Genomic DNA, 19866 nt, shown 5'->3' on the forward strand with positions numbered 1-19866 from the left:
TGTGGGAAATTTTTATGTATTCTAGGTACATATCCCTTATCAGATATATGATTTGCAAATATCTTCTCCCATCTGTGTGTTGTCTTTTGGTACATAGTCTGGATTGTGATGATGTTCTGTATATTTTGATGAAGTTCAGTATATTAATTTTCTCTTTGATTACTCATGCTTTTGGTGTCATATCTATGAATCCACTGCTAAAGCCAAGATCATAAATATTTATGCCTGTATTTTCTCCTGAGAATTTCATTGTTTTAGATTCTACATCTAGGTGTCTGATTTTTTTGAGTTAGACTTTGTATATGGTATGAGTTAGGGGTTCAACTTCATTCTTTTGCATGTGGAAATCTAGTTGTATCAATACCATTTGTCAAAGAGACTATTCTTTCTCTATTAATTGTCTTGGCACCTATGTCAATCAATTGATCGTAAGAATATAGGTTTATTTTTAGATTCTGAATTATCTTCCATTGCTGTATATGCTTGGTTTTTTCTTGTCCTATGTCATTAATTAGCTATTTGATTTGCATCGATCTTAAATATTAGAGGGGCTCAATTATTACATTATTATTATTATTGTTGTTATTATAATCGTTAGTTGCTAAAAAAATGTTCATGGTTAAAAATTAAAATGCAGAAATGCCAAAAGTGGAAGTCCTGACCCAGCTGCTCCTGCCCTCACTTGCAGGACTTAGCCTTTGTGAGTTAGCCTTGTAGACTTTCACCTCTGAATGGATATGTGTGTTTGTGTATATGCATATTAGTGAAAACTCAAATGTATATTCACATTTGTGAATGTACTTATGTGTATATTGACATATTTATATTTGTATTTCTGTATTTTTATAATTCGTATATCTCTTTTTACAAAATTGAGATACACAGAGCATTCTATGACTTTACAAAATCAGCAGTGTATCTTGTATATCCTTCCATGACAGTTACATGCTTTACCACATTCTTTCTTAATGGTTCCATAATATTTCCTAGAAGTTATACATCATCAATTTTTAAATAGTTTCCTATCGTTGCATATTTATGTATTTATGTTGTTTTCTTTTCCTTTCTTTCTTTTTCTTTTTTTCTTTTTTTTTGCTATTCCAATGCCGCTGTGTACATATGGGAGTACTTTTCTCAGCTGGATACCTGGAAGTAGAGTTGCTGAATGGCTTTTGTCTTAAAGTTATTTTTAATGTTTTTCCCTCAACTGTGCTTTATGATGCCTTGCACATATTAGGCACTTAATAAATATTTACTGAAGTGAACGCTTAAGGGTTTTCATTCTGGATATATCCCTAGCTTGCTATTTCATTTCAGTAAACTGTTTTATGACACCCTCATGCCTATTTCACTTCCTCTAAGTTATCCAGTCTTCATTAGAGGGAACTAAGGTAAAATGAGTGAAGCATGTTGTGATTGTTTGCTATATGTGTGGCACTGGGGGGTATACAGAGGTAAGTAAGAAGAAGTCCCAGCTGTCAAGTTATTTAAAAACCATCAGGATGAGGGAGGTAGGATGTGTGGTATGTGGTAGACACACATATGTTCTAATGGGAACATTTAGGGAGGGGAGAACTTGGGTGCTATCAGAGAGGAGCCCATGAAGGAGGGGACCCTGAGATGCTTTTAAAGGAAAGGCAAGATTTGGATAGGTGGAGGTGTACCAGGGTGGAGGGCTGCTGGTGGTTCTTGGCAGAGGAACAGCATAATGTACTCAAGGGGTGAGAAAAATGATAACTCAGGTTCCACTGTGTATGCAGGGAGCAGCAAGAGATGAAGCTGGAGAGCTAAACAAGAGACCTGATGTGGTTGGCCCAGAATCAAAACAGGGGTTTGGCCCTAACCTGGTAGGCACTGGGCCATCATGAGAGGTTTTTGAGTGGAATTATTGGAATTGGCCTTGAGGAAGTGGTGTCAGTGGTCAACCTGGGGCATGGGTTAAGGAGAGTCTTTATTTTCAGAGGTTTCTGTGATATAACTTTTCCCCTCTTTTCCTATCCCTCAATTCTTCCCTTAGCTGTCTGAAAATGTGGTTAACCGCATGAAGGATTCCAGCCAGCCTTCCAAAGTGGGCCAGCTGACTTTTCCTCCTGCTCCTCCACATTCCACATTCGGCACCTCTAAAGATCCTGAGAAAGGTATGGCGGGGTTGTAGCAATTCTGCGCAGAGCGGGAGTAGAGTGTGAAAGGAATGACAAACCATGTTCCTGTCAGAACATGTTTGACAGCTAATGTAGCTCCTGTTTGTTTCTGGGTAATGTAAGCATCTCCTTTCTGATAACTGCTTTCCTGGAGAGTATGGCTTCCATGCATGAAAGATGCTCTCTGGTATAATGAGAACAGCATAGGTTAGTTAGAGCTTCTGTGGTTGGGGCAGGACTATTTTCTTTTACTGTTGCAGTTTCTCTATATGTGAAAAATGAAGCAAAAGGGCTTAGCTTGATAATCCCATTAAAAAGTTGTTCTTAAGGATCCATGAGTGAAGAAGCATAACCATTACTGTTGGTATAGTTCAAAGAATGATAGGGATTTATGTGAATTGGGTCGATTAGGGGGAATTGAGTCAATGACTTTGGCTTCAACCTCAGCATCTCTAACCTAACCCTCACATTCTGGTCTTGGCCTGGCTTTTGGACAGTTCTCTCTGGGCTTCTAGGAGGACCTGCCACCCTGCACTGTCCATGAGTTCCTCTTCCTGTACCCATGCTGGGCTCAAAGCTGATTTGTTCCCTACTCTTTTGTGTCCATCACAAATGAAGAAATTTGTGCTTGTCTCCAAATAACTACTTTCAGCAAACAGAAAGGAACAAAAAAGTTTAAGAAAGGCAATATAAGGTACAAAAATATTAAGATATTACATGCTAGAAAAGTCTTTGTGCAATTGCTATGCTACTTGATAAATACCTGTTTGTGAGACTTTGGGTCGTAGCTATCCCAGTAACTTGATATTTTTCTTCACTGATTAACTGGAGGAACCATGGCACTGTGGAGTATAAACTCTGTCTCACTGTTCACTATCTTGTGAGTGGCCTTGCGTTAGAGTTGTCTTATCTGCCAGTCTTCCCTGTTAGTTTTTAAGATTATGGAAGGCAAGCACTATATCCTGTCCACTCAGCATTTATTGAAAGCTAGCCAGGGATCAGGACATGTGCTTTGTGCTGGCACACAGTGACAGGTAGACAGGGATGCCTCTCCTGTGGCACGCACAGCTCTAGTTAAGGAGCCAAATGTATAACCCCATAGGTTACATGTATCATGGATTTTGCAATACTAGGAGCATGCCCAAGGTCCATGGTAGCACAGAGGAGAGAGTGACTCATTATTTTAGGGTGGGGCTCCAAGGGGAGATGATGTTTGAACTGGATTTTGAAAGATAGAGCAGTGGTAGATAGGGCAGTTCAGGCATGGTGAACAGCATCAACAGAGGTCCAGAGGTGGCATAGCCTGGCCTATTTGGAGACCTAGAAGCGGTTTGCTAACTCCGGAGTACAAAGTAGAAGGAAAGGGGAAGTGTCAGGACTGTGCTCAGAGGCCAAGCCCTGGAGACTTCCGCACAATGGCCAGAGAGCTTGGCTTCATCCTCATGGCCAGGGTGCTGGCCAGGCCTTCCATACCTGTCCTCCTGTGTTATCTGCCTCAGAGATTTCTGAGCATTAGAGCAAATCAGTACTTGGATTTCGACCCACCCCCAAATCTTTCTCAATATCTATCAGATATTTATCAGACGGCTAGCTCCCATGATCTCCCTAGCTGACTGATGAGGTAAAATGGATCTAACGTAACCCAGTGCACTTTAATAAAATGCATTAACTGGTGAGAGGGAGAAGTGATGAAAAGAGCAAAAATTGCCAAAATATATCATGCACACATCAGTTTCAGCTCTGGGAGATAAAAGAAGTACTCGTTTCACTTTTGATAAGTTTCAGCAGTTTAAGAGGCCAGAATTGTATCTCACTTGTCATTTGGTTTTGGTTATAATAAAGTTTTTTGCTGTTTAAATGACGTGAATTTTGAGTTTCTGAAAGCTGAAGAATAGTCAGCATAAATGGACTGTCTTGAGGTTGACTAATTTTAAAATATTTTTACTTTTAAAATCAGTGTTTACTTTTATTTTAGTGATGGGACAAATTAGAAAAAGAAGTAAAATTAAATCCTTATTTTACACTATACCTTAAAATAAATGTCAGAGGAAATAAAAGATTTGAATGTAAGAATTGAAGCCATAAAAGTATAACGGTACATTAAAGTACAATAAGTAGACTCTCTAGGCATTACATCAAGTGAAGAAACCCTAAATTCTGAGGAAAAGTGGGTAATATAACTATAAGAAATTAGAGACAATTTAGATAAAAATGAATGAATGATAAATATAACATGGCAGAGTCTTGATAGTCTTCACATATAAAGAGTTCTTAAAGATTCTTAATAGAAAATGTACACAAATGGTCATAAACATGTGATGAGATTCTCAACTTCGCTAATGATTAAAGATACATGTATTAAATTATGAGCGTTATTACCAAGGGGGCAGAGAAATGGGCAGTATCATACATGGAAGATGGGAGTGTGGATTAGTGTCACATTCTCTACAATGATGAATAGATGTTATTTTTGTAGTGATAAAAAAGGAAAATTATATAAAAAGCAAAAATAAATAGGACAGATTACGTCTCAGTAAAGCTGTTGTAAGTAAATAAGTAAGAACAGGGAACATTAATGTCAAAAAAAAAACTGGACAACAGTATACTGTTTTTTATTCCCAGTTGAGAACCTGGCATATTACTATGGAGCATTTAGGTGTGCCCTCCTCACAGGCCGGAACACCGCCGTGACCTTCTTCTGTGAGAGGGGTCTGAAAGTGCAAATCATAGGGTGATTACTTTTGGAAGTAACCCCCTGAAGGTTGAGTGTTCAGCCTCTGAAATCATCATGCTTTAAAAGGTCTTGGGAGTAGAAGAACAAATCCTCACATAGTCTTTCACAAAGCCTGGTTCTTCTATAATTTTGTGCAGTCTTAATCACTGCCTCCTTAGAAACCAATGAGGGCGATGTAGGATATTTGGCCAAGGCCACAGAAAAGTATGGAATTTTGGCTGACAGATGGTTTGGGAAGGATAAAGACTGAGAAAGAGAGGATAACAAAACCTTCGGTATCACCAAGTGGTGGAGAGTGTATAGAGTGAATTGGATTTGCTCAGAAAGTTTATGACTATCAAAGGGCTACCTTAACAACTTAAAGAGCCCAATAGTAATAGAGGTGATACAGACAGGTTAAATGATATATAAAATATCATTAGTATGCGGTGTTTGCCTCATTCAGTATTAGAAATTCGTAGAATGAGATACTGAGGGAAACAAGATTTTAGGAGCCTTCCCTCTCTTCCCCTCCCCCACGTCAAAATCTAGACCCTGGAGGCTGTCCTTTCAGTATGAAGCAGGGCAGTGGCCCCTCAGCTGTTCTTGGCCTGTGTTTAGGAGGTAACCTAGTTTTCAAGTCATTCATTGTACAATGAGTAGGAATGGATTTGGAACACTGTACTCAAATAACTCTGCCTGCTGCCAGCCCCATGCAATAAGTGGTCCCGGTGCAGAATGAGGAAGCCAAAGGCCTTTGGGCCATCCCTCCCCAGACTGGGGAGGGATCAAGGATGTGTTCTTTGTCCATCTCTGGTGCTTGTCCATCCATGGGGATGCACTCCTGGGTCCCTTTGCCTTTGTTTATCCTGGGGTGCTGCTGACAGGCCTTTTCTTTCAACCCTTTGCAGACTCTAAACTGCCCAGGTCAGAGTATGGTGGTGGCCATCAGCCCTCAAGGGTGGAGGAGGATCTCCTTAAGAGGTGAGCAAGAGTGCCCACTCTCCCCAGCCTTTGCACTCCAGCTGAATGCACTTTCCTCACTGGGTGTCTTTCCCTGGCCTGAAGGGTTCATCTTACATATTTTGTCTTACTTAGATTGCACGACAACCCTATGGTATAGGTGGCACTGGTCCTAGTTTAAAGATGAAGAAAAACCAAAAGGGCCATGTGGGAATTTATTGCTAATGGTCTTAAAAATTCACCTGATAAAATCGGGACTAAATAATTGAGTGTCTGGACCTTCTGTGCTTGTGTACACATGGACATACTTACAGAGATATGAAGGAGAAAGTAGAGCCCAGTTACACAATTCTAAGTGTCTTCCCATCAGCATAGGCCACAACCCTGGAGAACCTGCCACACCTCTGAACTGGGACCTGCTTCCCCTCCCCTGAGGGTTATAGAACAATGCTTAAAGCACAAAAGCCCTCCTGGAGTGCAAGTTTGCATCCTGATTCTGCTACTTACTAGTAATGTGACCCTAGAAAATCACTGCGTCCCTCTAGGCCTTTGAGAAGGGCGTAATTTGAGTACCTCTTTCATTGGAGTATCGTTATGATTAAATATGTTAATGCATATAAAGCATGCACAGTGCCTGACACAGAGTTCTCAGTGAATGCTAACTATAGTTGTTACTGGTCAATTTCTATAACACCCTTGAGGACAAAAGCCTCTGTGACAAAGGACCCAGTGAGTTTGTTTAGGGGGCACAGTGTCAGCTATAGTTGGTTTGCTCCCTCCAGTAAGTCAGCCATGCAGGTGTGTTTCCATAGTCATGGATTAAGACCCACATTTTAAGAAGTCACCTCCTTAATCCTAAGAGGCCTGTCCAAGAATACCTAACCTGAACTCTTTTTTTTTATTGTACTTTTAAACAGTTAAAAAATGTTCAAGTAATACATGCTAATGAAAGACTTAGAAAATAATTAAAATGAAAAAATCATCCATAGCTTCATCATTTCAAAGCAATGTTTCTTTCAAATGTCTTCTTTCCTCTAGTTTAGGATTATCTTTCAAGGTCATATATAATTTTATATTTTGCTATTTTCACTTAGTGTTATAATTATTTTCCAGTTGTTACACCTGTTTTATAAACATTTTATTGCTAAAAGTCTGTTTATCAGTTTTTGATTTTTAGATTGACCTATAGACAAGTCAAATAATGAATGTATTTTCTAATGTTGATGTAATATACCATGTGTGATTATACTAGATTTTCTTTAACTTTATTTTTTTGATTGTTGGACATTTGAGTTGTTTGCATTTTTTACACTAAATAAATAATACTGCCAAGAGCATTTTAGTATTAATAATTTTTTTTTTTCCTTTTTAAAGTTATTTTACCGGGCAGAAAGCCCAGAAATAGGTCAAAGATTAGGAACACAATCAGAATGAAGAGTTACATATTCAAAACAAAGGGCTGCTGCTATCTAGAACCGTCAAGCATTTGAATGGAGGCAGGGAATTTGGGCTTCCCACCTTGCCTACCCACTTTGAAGGAGTGGCTAGAGCAGGGTTGAATCCCTGCCCTAAGAATCTCTCCTTTGGCATATGGCTGCCTGCTTCCTCACCTGGTAGTCAGCTCTCCTCTTCCTAATCTGCATTGTCATGGCTGAGAAAGTATCACTGTATCCTCTTGCCTTGGGGACTGTCACTGATGCCATGCCTCTGAGGGGTTAGATGGGTGTGGGCTTTCACAATACTCTTTCTGGTCAGCCTCACAGTTCCACTGGTCCACAGATCCCAGTCCCCTGGCCAGCTGAAGTGAGTGCACAAATTCTTCTTCGCTACCTTCTCCCACTCATTCTATCTGCACCTGCTTCTCCTGTCTTTCTTCTGGCACAGGTATAAACAGGAACAGGCCACAGCCCAGGATGAGCTGTTCAAGGCGGCATCGAGGGAAAGAGAGGCAGCTAGGAAGCACCAGAGTGCATCCCTGCATCGGGGGAAGGGCAGCGTTGACCAGGAGAAGCAGAATTCAGCCTTGCTGGTGAGTGCAGATCTTCCTGAGCTTGCCTTTGGTGTTCTCGAAGCACAGGGAAGCAGAAGTCAGGCCTGGGACCTTATCTGTTCGAACCCTGGGGCTCAGCCTGCCCATCTGGTGTCCTCCAAATCACCTCTGTGGAAAGACTGCCTTTCTAGTGACCAGGAACTTAGATTCTTCTAACCCTGGCTCTGCCACTGATATGCTTCGCTGCCTCTGGCCTGTGTTTTCAGTCACTGGAGACCTCAGATCTATGCTGTAAAGGCTGTATTAGTCAAGGGCCTGGTCCTGCTTTGAAATTTGACAGTTCTAAGTTCCATAGTATTGTCTGTGCCAACAGGGTGTGAAGGAAGAGGACTGGGGCTTGGGGCCACGCAATAAATGAGATGCAGAGCATCATTTCTAGAGTTAGGTAGCCTAAGTGTAAATCTTACCACCTGACTTGCTAGCGTGGGCACATCCTCTTAGCGTCTCTTAGCCTTGAGCAAGGAGGATCAGGATATTTGCCCACAGTATCACCCAAGCGATCAGAGGAGGTAATATTTAACTGTGCAGGGCTTAGTGTGCCCTGGCAGAACAATGAACATGGTGCAGGCTGTATTTCATATCATGAGAACTCTAGAAGTGTTCCCTGGAATAATCATGGACCCCAGTTCTTCTTCTACTCTGTTGTCCTCAGCATGCCAGGGCATCCTCAAGCCTGTTGTCCTCAAAGTTAAATGATGGCTGCTACCACCCCCAAGTCTTGTGCAGGCTGGACAACAGTCAGCAAATGAAGAGAGGCTGTGTTGGTTCTGTCAGCAAGGAGAACTTCCATGGAAGTCTCCAGCAGAAATCCTCTTAATCTCATTGGCTTAAATTGTACCATGTGCTCATGGCTAAGCCAGTTGTTGGCAGAGGGGATAGGGACAGCATCACTGACTGGAGTATAGCTCTTTTCTAGTCACATTTGGGAGGTAGGGTGTGGGCATACAGACAATATTAGTACTGACAGTTAATACTAATTCTCCTAAACCCAGTGTATGCTCCTCCCCCACATCCAAGGAATTCTCCAGCACCAGCTGGATGTCCTATAATTCAACTAAGTTCAAACACTGTCTACCTAGAGGTAGCATCAGATATCACAAGGTAAGGGCTTAGTCCCACAAGACTGCCATCCCCTGCCCCTGGAGATGCCAGTCGAAGTCCAGTGCTTCTGACCTACTGACTGAATCTGAAGTTCCCATGACCCCCTCCTGCGGTTTGATTAATTTGCTAGAGCAGCTCACAGGACTCAGAGAAACATGTTACTTCCTAGATTATTGGTTATTTTAAAGGATATAACTCAGGAACAGCCAATTGGAGATGCATAGAGCAAGGTATTGGGAAAGGGCTCAGAACTTCCATGTTTTCCCCAGCATGTCACCCCAAATTTCCACATGTTCACCGACCAGAAGCTCTCCAAACCCAGTCTTTTTGGGTTTTTATGAGGGCCTCATTAAGTAGGCATGACTGGTTAAATAATTGGCCAATGTCTCTCTCCCCTCCCCGGAGGTGGTGGGAGTAGGACTGAAAGTTTCAACCCTCTCTAAATCACAGGTTGGCTCCACTGGCAGCCAGCCCCTATCCTTGGGTACTTTACACTCTCATCACTTAGGGAATGCCAAGGGTTTTTAGAGCTTTGTGCCAGTAATAGGGGCAGAAGACCAAACATTTATTTCTTATTTTAAAGCATGATATCATGGCAAGAAGAGGGTAGGGGGCAGGAATGGCTATAGCAGCATATAATAACATCTGCTTCAGAGCCCTGGGCTTGGACACCAGGAACAGCTTTGTCCTGTTTCAGGTGGGTGGCCTGGGCCAGCTGTGCTCCATAGAAGGAAGTTGGAGACAGTGTGAGATCACCACTCAGGACTGTACCTTCCCAGGATGAGAAGGCCTCTGCAGAGATGTTCAAGGTGTGCAGTAGGCACATAAGGAATGCTGATTGAAATAGGCCCTTTGGGAAATAAGAACAATGTAGGATTCTTGCCTTTGGGAAATTTTCAATCTAGTAGGGAAGATGGATTTATACCAAAAACTTTGAAAAAGGACAAATTGGTTACATTAAGTGTGAAATGGAGGTAAAGATAATGTGCTTGGAAATGCAAAGGGAGTGGTGTCAACTGCTGGTGGAAGAGATGGCCTTGACTTTGTCAACAAAAGAATGTCCAGCTTAGAGTTTATTTGAGCCAAACTGATGACAATTGCTCAGAAGCAAATCTCAGTGGATTGAGAAAATGCTCGGGAATGGCAATTTTGCAGCTTATTTTATACATTAGCATCAAAGGAGGAGATTTAGGAGGGTTATGTGAAATCCATTGTTGGTAGATTAAGGGGAAGGGAGAAAGCAAAGTGAGGAAATCTGTGGGGTTGGAAAAGTAAAACGAAGAGACATACTTCTTTTCCTTCGGTGGGTAAGGACAGTTAATAACTTATAGCATATAGAAATGGTATTCTGGGAGCAAGATAACAATGAGTGGTTCTGTGGGTCAGTGCTCTGGTGCAATGTTTGTGCTCTGAGAGGTCTGGAAAAGGAGATTACTTTCACATTCCCAGAGTATGTTATCTTAGATGCAAAAAAGACAAATAGAGAGGCTCACTCAAGGTAAAGACTGACCTTTGTCAAGGAATCTACAGGCCTAGGACATGAGTACCCATCATGACCGGCTTTGACCTGCTTTTAATTAGAAATTTTTTATGTTCAGACCATCTTATGTTGTTACTTTTGGTCTCTGAGTTTGTAAGGCCCACCATGCAGGCCTCCCGGGAGCTTGTCAGGTTTAGTATGTGGCCCCTTTTTTGTTTCCAGCTTCAGCCTTGAGAGATGTAGAGCCCCCAGGCAGAGGGATAGCTGGGCTGAGAGAGGCAGTTATCAAGGAGGTGATGGGACACAGTGAGAGAAGTGAGCAATGTGTGAAGCGAGATTGGAAAAGGCTTTGGGCACCTTGAGGAGTTAACCCACATTATAGTCCACAGTGACTCTGAAAATGCAGAGGATTCCCAGAAGTTCATAAGGATGGAAATGATGTGGTTTGACTTGTGTTTTTAGAGCCCCGTGGCATCCTGGTGAAGAATCAGTTAATGCAGAGAGAAAATAGGGTGAGAACGTAGTTTTAGAGGCTCTTGCAGTTTGTGAGAAACAGGCAGGTTGTCACCCCTCTGCAGCTAGCCTGATAATCAAGTCAAAAGGACCCTGGTTTTGGAGTTAAAGGGTTAACTGATATGTCATGAGCAAAAACAGTTGGCTGCTCGGGAGGTGTGCTATCTCTTCATTTTCACTTGGAATGTGTTAATTACAGTGAAAGGGAACTTACAGCTTCTCTACCTGCAAAAGAGAGGGCTGGGTCCTGCCTCCTCAGGATTGTCCCTGGAAGAGAACATTTACAAGTGGGAAAGGACTTAAATGACCTTCAGTATAGGTGTGTAGGTTTTTTGTTTTTTGTTTTTTTAAATGAAGGGTAACTTTAAAGTATAGGGAATACATCCTTACTTGATCTTTCCCCCAGATCTCTGGATGGATAAGGCCCTTCCGAACCAGAGTACCTAGGGAATGGTGAAGCAAGTGACTTGCTTCATTTTCAAGATGTTTAGTAACTACTTTTGTGGGCGGTCCCATTTTTTGACTGTTTAGCATCCATTTCTTTATGCATTTGGTGCCCCTGTTTCCTTTTGAGAACATACTTATGTCCTGTTGTTGTGTCATCTTGCTGAGATTGCAGTTCTAATCCCAGCTTCCTCCATGGAAGCTAGATCTCTCTCCCTGCCATGGTACAGGCAGGATCTGGGTACAGGGCCCAAGAGGAGCCAGTCAGATGCTCTCTCCAGGAGCTTTCAGTTTTGAGTGAGTGAGGAGGCCAGGGCAGTGTTGTTTGTTGCATGGCAGACCAGGATTGTCATCTTGTGAGGCTGCGTTGGTTTCTGTCTGGTCTTCCTACCTTCTTTAAGATTGGATCATCTTCTGGTAACCTGCCGTCAACTTTCCTTTGCTTCAGTTAGAGCGTGAGTTGGTTTTTGTTGCTCGGCTTTATAGCAGTTGCAGAGAGACATATACACCCAGTTTGGAAGGCTTACAATGACATTCAGTACTCAATACAAAAAGAGGAGAAGGAAAGCTAGTGCCAGGCCCTGTTCCATAAGTCATTAGGGGCATGAGGCACTTACCTAGGTCCTGAACAATACTGTAGCCATCACTTCCATTTGGGTCAGTATGATTGGCATGTGCTTTTAGTGGACATAATTTCAAAACTATACTTTGGATTTAAATAAGAGGAGAAAGATGGAGAGAATAACCTGAACAGAAGCATGAATTTTCTCTCCTTCTTCATGCCTTCCAGATGCAAGGGGCTGGATTGCACCCAGAGGCAGACCTGGCATGGTCACTGGCCGAATAAGCTGGCTGCCCACTTGGCCTCGGTGCCGTCTCTTGACTGATATCCTCAAGCTCTGCACTTTGAACCAGTAGCCTTGTCTGGAAGATTTCCTTTTGAGTGTGCTGAGTACAGTTTGACATTTAATGTGTGCTTCTGCCCTGTCTCTTTGCCTCTGACTTTTATAATATTGATTTTTAATCTGCTTCTGCATGAGGGAATGATTCAGCTCATTATTGGGAAAAGTTCATAAGTCTAATGATAGGAAAGGTAATGACTTTTATAATCTACTTCTGACAACACAACAGAAGTGTTATCATTTCCCATTTAGTGCAGCAGTGGTGACTGTTTTTGAGGATGCTCATGCATGGTTCCTGCCACTTGTTGATGGGTAGAGCCCCAGTTATAACTGGGGAGAAGGCACGGGGTGTCAGTGGAGCCTCTGTGAGGTGTGCTTCTTTCCAAATTGGGAGAGGAAGTTTGGAGTCCAGATCAAACATTCTGGAGAGAAATAAGAAAGAACAGAGCAGTTTCTTGGGTTGAGTCTTTTGATGGACAGAGCTTTAAAACTGCAGTGGATGGAGTAATAAAGGACTGGCAGTAGCTTTACTTCTGGCAGTAGCTTTACTTCAGGATGAGATTTATGACCCTGCTTTTCATTTGAATTCCTGACACATATTGTTAGGTATATGAGATTGTATTTTACCTCACAGAAGGTAAAAACTTTCATTTCTTTTCTTTTTTTGGTGAGCAATTCTTTTATTATTGTTATATATTATATAATATATTAATACATTACATTATATGTTGCATAAATATAATATATTACATTATATATTATTACATGTTGCATATATGTTATATGTTATTAACATATATTATGACATAATATACATAATATATAAATAATATATGCAATATATATTATTATATGTTATATGTTCTATGTTAGGCAGTGATAAGTGGAAATAAATAAGATAAAGCCCCTTTCCTTGTCAAGGTCTATTCATTAGGAGACTTAAATATTCTCAGAACTGACCATACAGTGTTACATATCATAACAAAGGGACAGGAAGGTACTAGAGGAGAAAGGAGGCAGCAACAATGGCCTCTTCCTGGTGGGATGGGAAGGTCTTCTAAGAGGAGGTGACATGTGAGCTGGATTTTGAAGACTGAAGAAAAGTTTGCTGAGTTAAGAAGAGTGAGAAGGGGTTGAAGAATATTGCCGGAGTAGAGGCCAGTGGTTGGGAGAAGACAAGCCATTTGTCTGGAGTTGCGGGGAGTAGTGGGTGTGGCAGGCAGGAAAGGTCAGTTTAGGCCTGGGCCTAGAATGAAATTCTGGAAGTCTGACAGGGATCTTCAGAGGAAAGTTTTCTTCATCCTTAAAACATCCTCAAAAGAGACTCACAAGAAGAGAGAGCCTCTCTTCTACTGCGTGTTGATAACTGGGAAAGGTCCTAAATGGCAAATGAAGACGTTGGGACCAAATCTTTCCACTGGACAAAGGGTCCGTAACTGAATGCTTCTCTACCTGGACGTGTCCATCTAACCTAAGGACTTGCACAGGAAGAGTGGCTGTCCTTACCAGCTCTCCAGTTTGCATGGAGTTTTGATCTATTGTTGCATTCTTTTCATTGCTCAGATGCTCTAAGAAGCTGCTGTCTTAGCTATATGAACTCTATAGTCAGAATTTTAAGAAAATGCCAGATTCAGAAGTTTTTGAATTGCAGTTTTCTGAAATCATGAGTGAGATGGAAGATTTATTTTGGTTTTACTACAGCTGTAGCCTTTTTTCCTAATTCTCCTCTCCTACCTTTTTGTAAATCTTGTCCCTCAGATTATAAGCTCCTTGAGGATGGGAATGTTACTCTCTCTCTAGGTGAGATCACTTTGATCTTCTTTGTAGTGCTCAGCAAATTATAGACTCATAGCAGATGGTTATGGAATGGAAGATCTCAAGTGGGTAAGGGTGTGGGGTGGTATCTCTTGCTTCAGACTTTGCGCAAAGTCCTTTGTTCACTTCTTCAGGCCTCACTGCAGCAGCACCCCATTGCAAATAGGTAGAAAGAAGGACTCGTTTCAGCCTTCCCTAGAATGGATAGCAACTTACAGATCTGACTTTTTCAAACAATAAAACAAAGCAGAAAAAGCCTTTCAGTATAGTGATATCTTGGAGTCAACTAGAATGTAGTTCATGTGACTACTATTCAGAGAATTAGGAGCTTTGGGTTTAACTTGTGTGGAACATGGCAGAGAGTGGGGCTTTGGTGACTTAGGCCTGGAGTCAGGAAGAACTATACTTGACATATAGCAGAGGAGGCCTGATACCTGGGGGCGGTATGACATGGCTTTTGTTTCACAAAGTTAGTGGCCTGGGGACTCTGGTGGCCATGTACTTATGCTTCTTCTAATTTGAGCTATAGGTAGAGATCTTGAATTCCTATGGAGATCTATTTATCAGCACTTAGAGGACTGGTAACAGGCATAATCTGGAAAAAAAAAAATGAGAGCATGACATCCATAGCCCTTTTCTTTGCTTCCTTAAGTCTTGCTTCATCCTTTTTTTAGGTTAGATCAGTGGTTGACAAACTTTCTCTGTAAATATTTTAGACTTTGGAGGCTGCACATAGTCTCTGCCACATGTTCTTTGTTGTTGTTATTACAGTTCTAAAAATGTAAAAACCATTGTGAACTTGGAGGCCATACCAAAAGAGGCTGTAGATTGGATCTGACTGGTGGGCTGTAGTTTTGCTGACCCCTGGACTAGACAGTGCAGCTCTGGAGATTAAAAAGTTTTTTTATGTCTGTGAGGAACCAGATGCCTCAAGGAGCAGAGGGACAGGAGTGCTGACAGTGGTCCTAGTTCCTCAGTGGTTATCATTCCTGTGAGAAGTTTCACTGCATGGGAGTATCTGACAGCCTCAGTCTTCTGATCTGTAAAATGAGGATTTTTTTCTGGAGACAGCCTTTGGGCTCTTCGGGAAGGGTCATTAATTTCCACTTTAACTCCTATTTCTTTTCACGTTTGCCATTTTTTATAGTTTCCATTTTTCTGCTGAAATTCTCCATTACTTATACATGTTGTCCACCTTTTCCTGTGGATCTTGTAAATAAATTTGTCATAGTTATTCTAAAATCTCTATTTGATAATTCCAATATTTGGGTCATCTCTGGGTTTGGTTCAATAGACCTTATTTCCTCTCTTGATAATGGGTTACATTTTCCAACAGCTTTATGTGACTTATAATTGTTGATTGATGTCGGACATCATGGACAGAAGAATCATAGATACTGAGGTAAATAGTGTTTATGCCCAGAAATGGCCACTCTTCTTCATTTGACAGGCCATTAATGTGGGAGCAATGAGTAAATCTAGTCTGTAGTTGAGCAAGGTATGAGCTCTTGTTGCTTTGGCTTCAGATCCTGTGAAGGTGGGACCTTCCGTTTAGCAGGCTTAGGATCTGAGCACTGCAGAATTTGTCTGTGCTTGCTATCCCATCAGACTTACTTGAAGCCCTGCTTATCTGTCCCAGGGTGCTTCCTTGTACCTCCTTCAGCCGTAGGCAGCTGCTGCGTGGTGCTTGGTGTAGGGCCTGGAGTACTATGGGGCTTCTCTCCATCTCCTGCATGGCTCTCAGGTGCCAAACAGGCCCTGTGTATCCTTGCCTAGGGAGTGTGCATAGGAGGGTGCTCATTCAGTTCTGCCCCACATGCAAGTCTTTTAAACAACATAGTTAAGGAAGAAGGTTCTTATAACCAGTACTAAATTTATTTCACTCTTCTATTTTATTGTCATCACTTCGAATCACACTTTGAACCCCAAGGAAAAGAAAAAGGAGAAAATAATATGACTGATCTCACTCTTTCTGAATGCCCAGGCCTAAATGGCTACTGATGAATAGGGTCAGCCATTCCATAGGACAGGTAGGGTCTCCTAGAGCCAGGGATAAAGGGATATAACACACAGCTGACCATCTCCAAGCCCCATTTGCAGCCACATTTGCTCAAAGAGCATGGGTGTGTGTATTTCGTTATTTTAGGAGGAATAATTAGTTAGAAGGGGCAATGTGAGGCCTCCTGGGTTCCTACTTAATTAAGGTTAAAGTTAAAAAATTTGGCCTTGTGGTTATATGATGTGACAATTTTTGAAGAAAAGAAAACTACAGATAAGCTTGCATGAAAACTGGTTCAACTGCATTTTTAGCTGATTACACATCAAAAAAAGAACTTTGGTTTTATTTCTCATATATTTCATACAAACGGGGTGTAGGGAAGGCATAAAAGCCAGACACAGCATCCAGTCGTGGGCCAAGAGTATGGCACTAAGTCCAGGGATGGCCCTTAGTGCTTGAGGACAGGATTGTGATGCCTGCCTTGTGGGTGGTTTTGAGGCTGGCCAGGGGAACAGGTAACCTAAATGCTGGTACCCAGCTGCTCCAGGAGGTAGACCCGTTGTTCTGGGACATGGGGTCTACCTCCTGTAAATCTTTTCACTCTACTACATTGTTTCCTCCTTTATGACATGGGGGTAGATAGGTTTCCACATTGTTGGGAATGTTATAGTTTATTCTTCTCTTCTTCACCTCCACTTGTGGACCCAAGACACAGAGTCTATGTGAACTAATTCTTAGAACAAATCAGCTGTATAGGCTTCTAACTAGTTGTCTGGAAAGAGAGGCAGGGCCTCATTGAAACCTTATGAGCAGATGCCTTGGTACTTCCTAGATGTGTGATACAGGCATAGGATGAGGGCCCTGTGGCTTCGCTGCTAGCAGCCAACTCTCTTACCTGCTTCATTTTTCTCTGCATTCATTTCTGCCTAGCTTTTCAACCTCTCTACATCAGGATCATCTGGAGATGTGGTAAAAATACACATAATTGGATCTCATGCTGGAAACAGTTGGATTACACTCTTTGTCACCATGACCCTGGAATCTGTATTTTTAACAGCCCCCATGTGATGCTAGTGCAGCTGGCCCAGAGCCAGCTCCTGGGCTGACAGTAGGAGCTAGTGACCCCATAAGGACTTGTGGCCCTTTTTGCTGTCTGGGCTGCTGAGGGATGTGGAATGTTCCCACTGTTGCTATGGCTCCCTGTGGTCCTTATGGGTGGGGACTGTGCTGTTTGAAATATTCACCAGGTGACCAATGGCTCTGTCCTTGACACAGCTCACTGACCGCTTGGATGCCCTTGTGAGCCTTCTTAGCCTCAAAGGAAAGCAGGAGCTCTTTTCTTTGCTGAGGATAGCTAGGGAAGAGAATCAATTATCTGCTAGTACCATGCCCTGGGAGGGGTCCAGGTGAGTTGGGCCTCATTTTAGGAGACTGGGGATAGGAAATGTCACCAGAGCCCAGGTGGTGATGTCTGTGGGACATGGGTGATGCCAAGTGGCATCCATCAGACTTCCAGCAATAACATGGCTGATATGAGAGCCCAGACCCTGGTTCCTTGCAGCAGCAGCCCCTAATGCTTGAGGCATGTGGTGAGAACAGAAAGAAACGTTCTCAAAGGGTGTTGGAATCAAGAGCTGGCCAGAGCATGGGAGGGCTGCTGTGGTCGAGTTGCTTCTCTGGTCATGGGGATGTGTCTCCAGTTGGGCCCAATAGACCTGATGGTTGCAGTCCCACATTGCCCCTGAGAAGCCTGTTAAATTCTTGTTTTCTGTGCACTTCATTGGTGCTTTGTGATGGTGTCACTGGGGTGGAAAAGACCTGCTTTTCCCTCAGCTGTTTTGTGCATATGTTTTATGCACCACCAGGAAGGTGACAGGATGCGGTCAAGAGGATCCCAGGGTTTGACTGGACAGAGTTACCAGGATGGTGCCAGTAGAGCAAGGAGAAGGTGAATAGCAGTCTCCAGCTGTTTGAATCCTTGCAGAAAGTGGAAAATTGTGATCTTCTTTAAAGAATGCTAGCACTCTGTGGACTTCTGAGATTAAAATGCAAGGATTTCAGAATTTGACTGTTGAGGAATGGCCCTGAGGTGGGAAGGGAGAGCCCAACACTTTGGGGTAGTGCAAGATGTGCATTTAGTACTCTTTTAGTTAAGATAGAATTCCAAGTGAGTGTCACAGCCTTGGTGCATTAGGATTTGTGTAGCCTCCTCCCCTTTGCCGCCTCATAGATCTGCAGATGCCTTTTCGTTTTCCCTTCCCTGGCTCCCTGCTAGTCCAGGTGACCTCTGCTGTGTGCTGACAGAAGCTGGAAATCCTCATTAGCTGCTAACTTTGTTAGGCAAATGGCTTATTGTGGTTTCATTCCTGTTGTAGTTGCTTCTAATTAGCAGATTGCAAGTCTATGAAAATGTCTGTTAGCCCCAGGGATAAGCTAAAGAGTCTGACAGCTAGGGCTGAGATCTGGAGAGATTCATGAAAGCAGCTTTTTCTCTTAAGCCTCTTGAGGGACTCAGGTGCAGACCTCAGCCAGGCTCCTTGGCCTCTGTATGCGTGATGGGTCCCAAGGGATCTGAGCTGCAGACATCCTTGCAAAAAACCCACCAGCAGACAGGGGTGACCTGAGCCAGCTGACAGAGGCATCCAAGCAGCAGGTGGAACCTTACTGACCTATTGCTTTGTTCCTTGTAAGAAGCCCAGGGCCTAGCTGAGAGTTTGGGGCTTTGGTGTTTTGAGCAGGTCTTGTGCAGCTGTGTGTAAGCCTGAAATTGTAGGGAAACCTGACTTCAGAACTGGGGTCATCCCTCATAGCTGGAGTCAGATGGTGTGTGCTGGCGATCCTAGCCTCTGAGAGTACACAGATCATCCAAGGCTGCAAGTACTATTTGTGTCAATTCTGTACCCGTTCTATTCCTCTTCTGTGGGATAGCATTGCTCACCACCCCTACCACTCTCTCTATCAAGTGGATCAAGTGAGGATGATCAGCCCTGAATGTTCTTGTCAGGAGTATATTTCCCTTTTCTGTCCTGCTTGAGCGAAATTGGAGTGGGGCTTGCCGACTTACATGCATGCCTCTAGAATGTTAGTAGGGCTCGGAAGAGAGGAGGGTCCTGGTTTATTTTAAGTCTCTTTGTGTGGTTTATTCATGTAGTCTTTGGGTAACTATCATTTTGCCTTTTCCTTTTTGTGAAAAAAATGTTTTAGATTTGTCAGCTAATCAGACTGTGCTTGCCCTCTTGGGTAGATGCCATTGCTGGCTCCTGACTGGCATGGTAAAGAATTGAAAAGGGGTTGTTTGTCTGGCAAATACCAATAGGTGGGACAGGAGAAAAGTCTCAAGTATTTTCCTTTCTCCTCTGTGTCCACTCAGTGTCTGAGCCAGGTCCCCATCTCCCATGTTTGGGTACCAAGATGAGTGCTCTTAGATAGAACAAGATGTGTGCCAATCAGGAGCAGTTTTGGCTATACTGGCAGCCTAGGTGGCAGTGGCTGAAACAGTGGGGATTGCTTATCTCATGAATAAGAAGTATGGAGCAGATAGGTCAGGCGGGTGTGGTAGCTCTCGTGTATCAGGAGGGATCCATTGTTGTCCTTCTTTCTTTTTGACCTGCCATCCTCAGCGTGGCTCTCCTCAGGGCTACTGTGCCTCCAGGCATCATATCAGTTTTCTAGTCTGGAAGAAGGAATGACCAAAAGCCTTTTTCCTAGTGAAGTGTTGTTTTGTGTGGGAGGAGAACCTTCTCCA

The 19866-nt window shown here is 42.7% G+C and overlaps 1 protein-coding gene across 1 annotated transcript in view; it reads left to right on the forward strand.

Moving 5' to 3' along the window:
- Positions 1 to 19866, forward strand: part of PLXNA1 (plexin A1) — a 304322-nt gene that overhangs the window by 18287 nt on the left and 266169 nt on the right. The window contains 3 exon segments of the mRNA XM_039843598.1: positions 2018 to 2138; positions 5766 to 5838; positions 7702 to 7846. Of these exon segments, the coding sequence (XP_039699532.1) occupies positions 2018 to 2138; positions 5766 to 5838; positions 7702 to 7846 (339 nt within the window).

The sequence above is a fragment of the Pteropus medius genome, unplaced genomic scaffold (assembly GCF_902729225.1).
Source record: "Pteropus medius unplaced genomic scaffold, Ma_sr-lr_union100, whole genome shotgun sequence".
Classification (NCBI taxonomy): Eukaryota; Metazoa; Chordata; class Mammalia; order Chiroptera; family Pteropodidae; genus Pteropus; species Pteropus medius.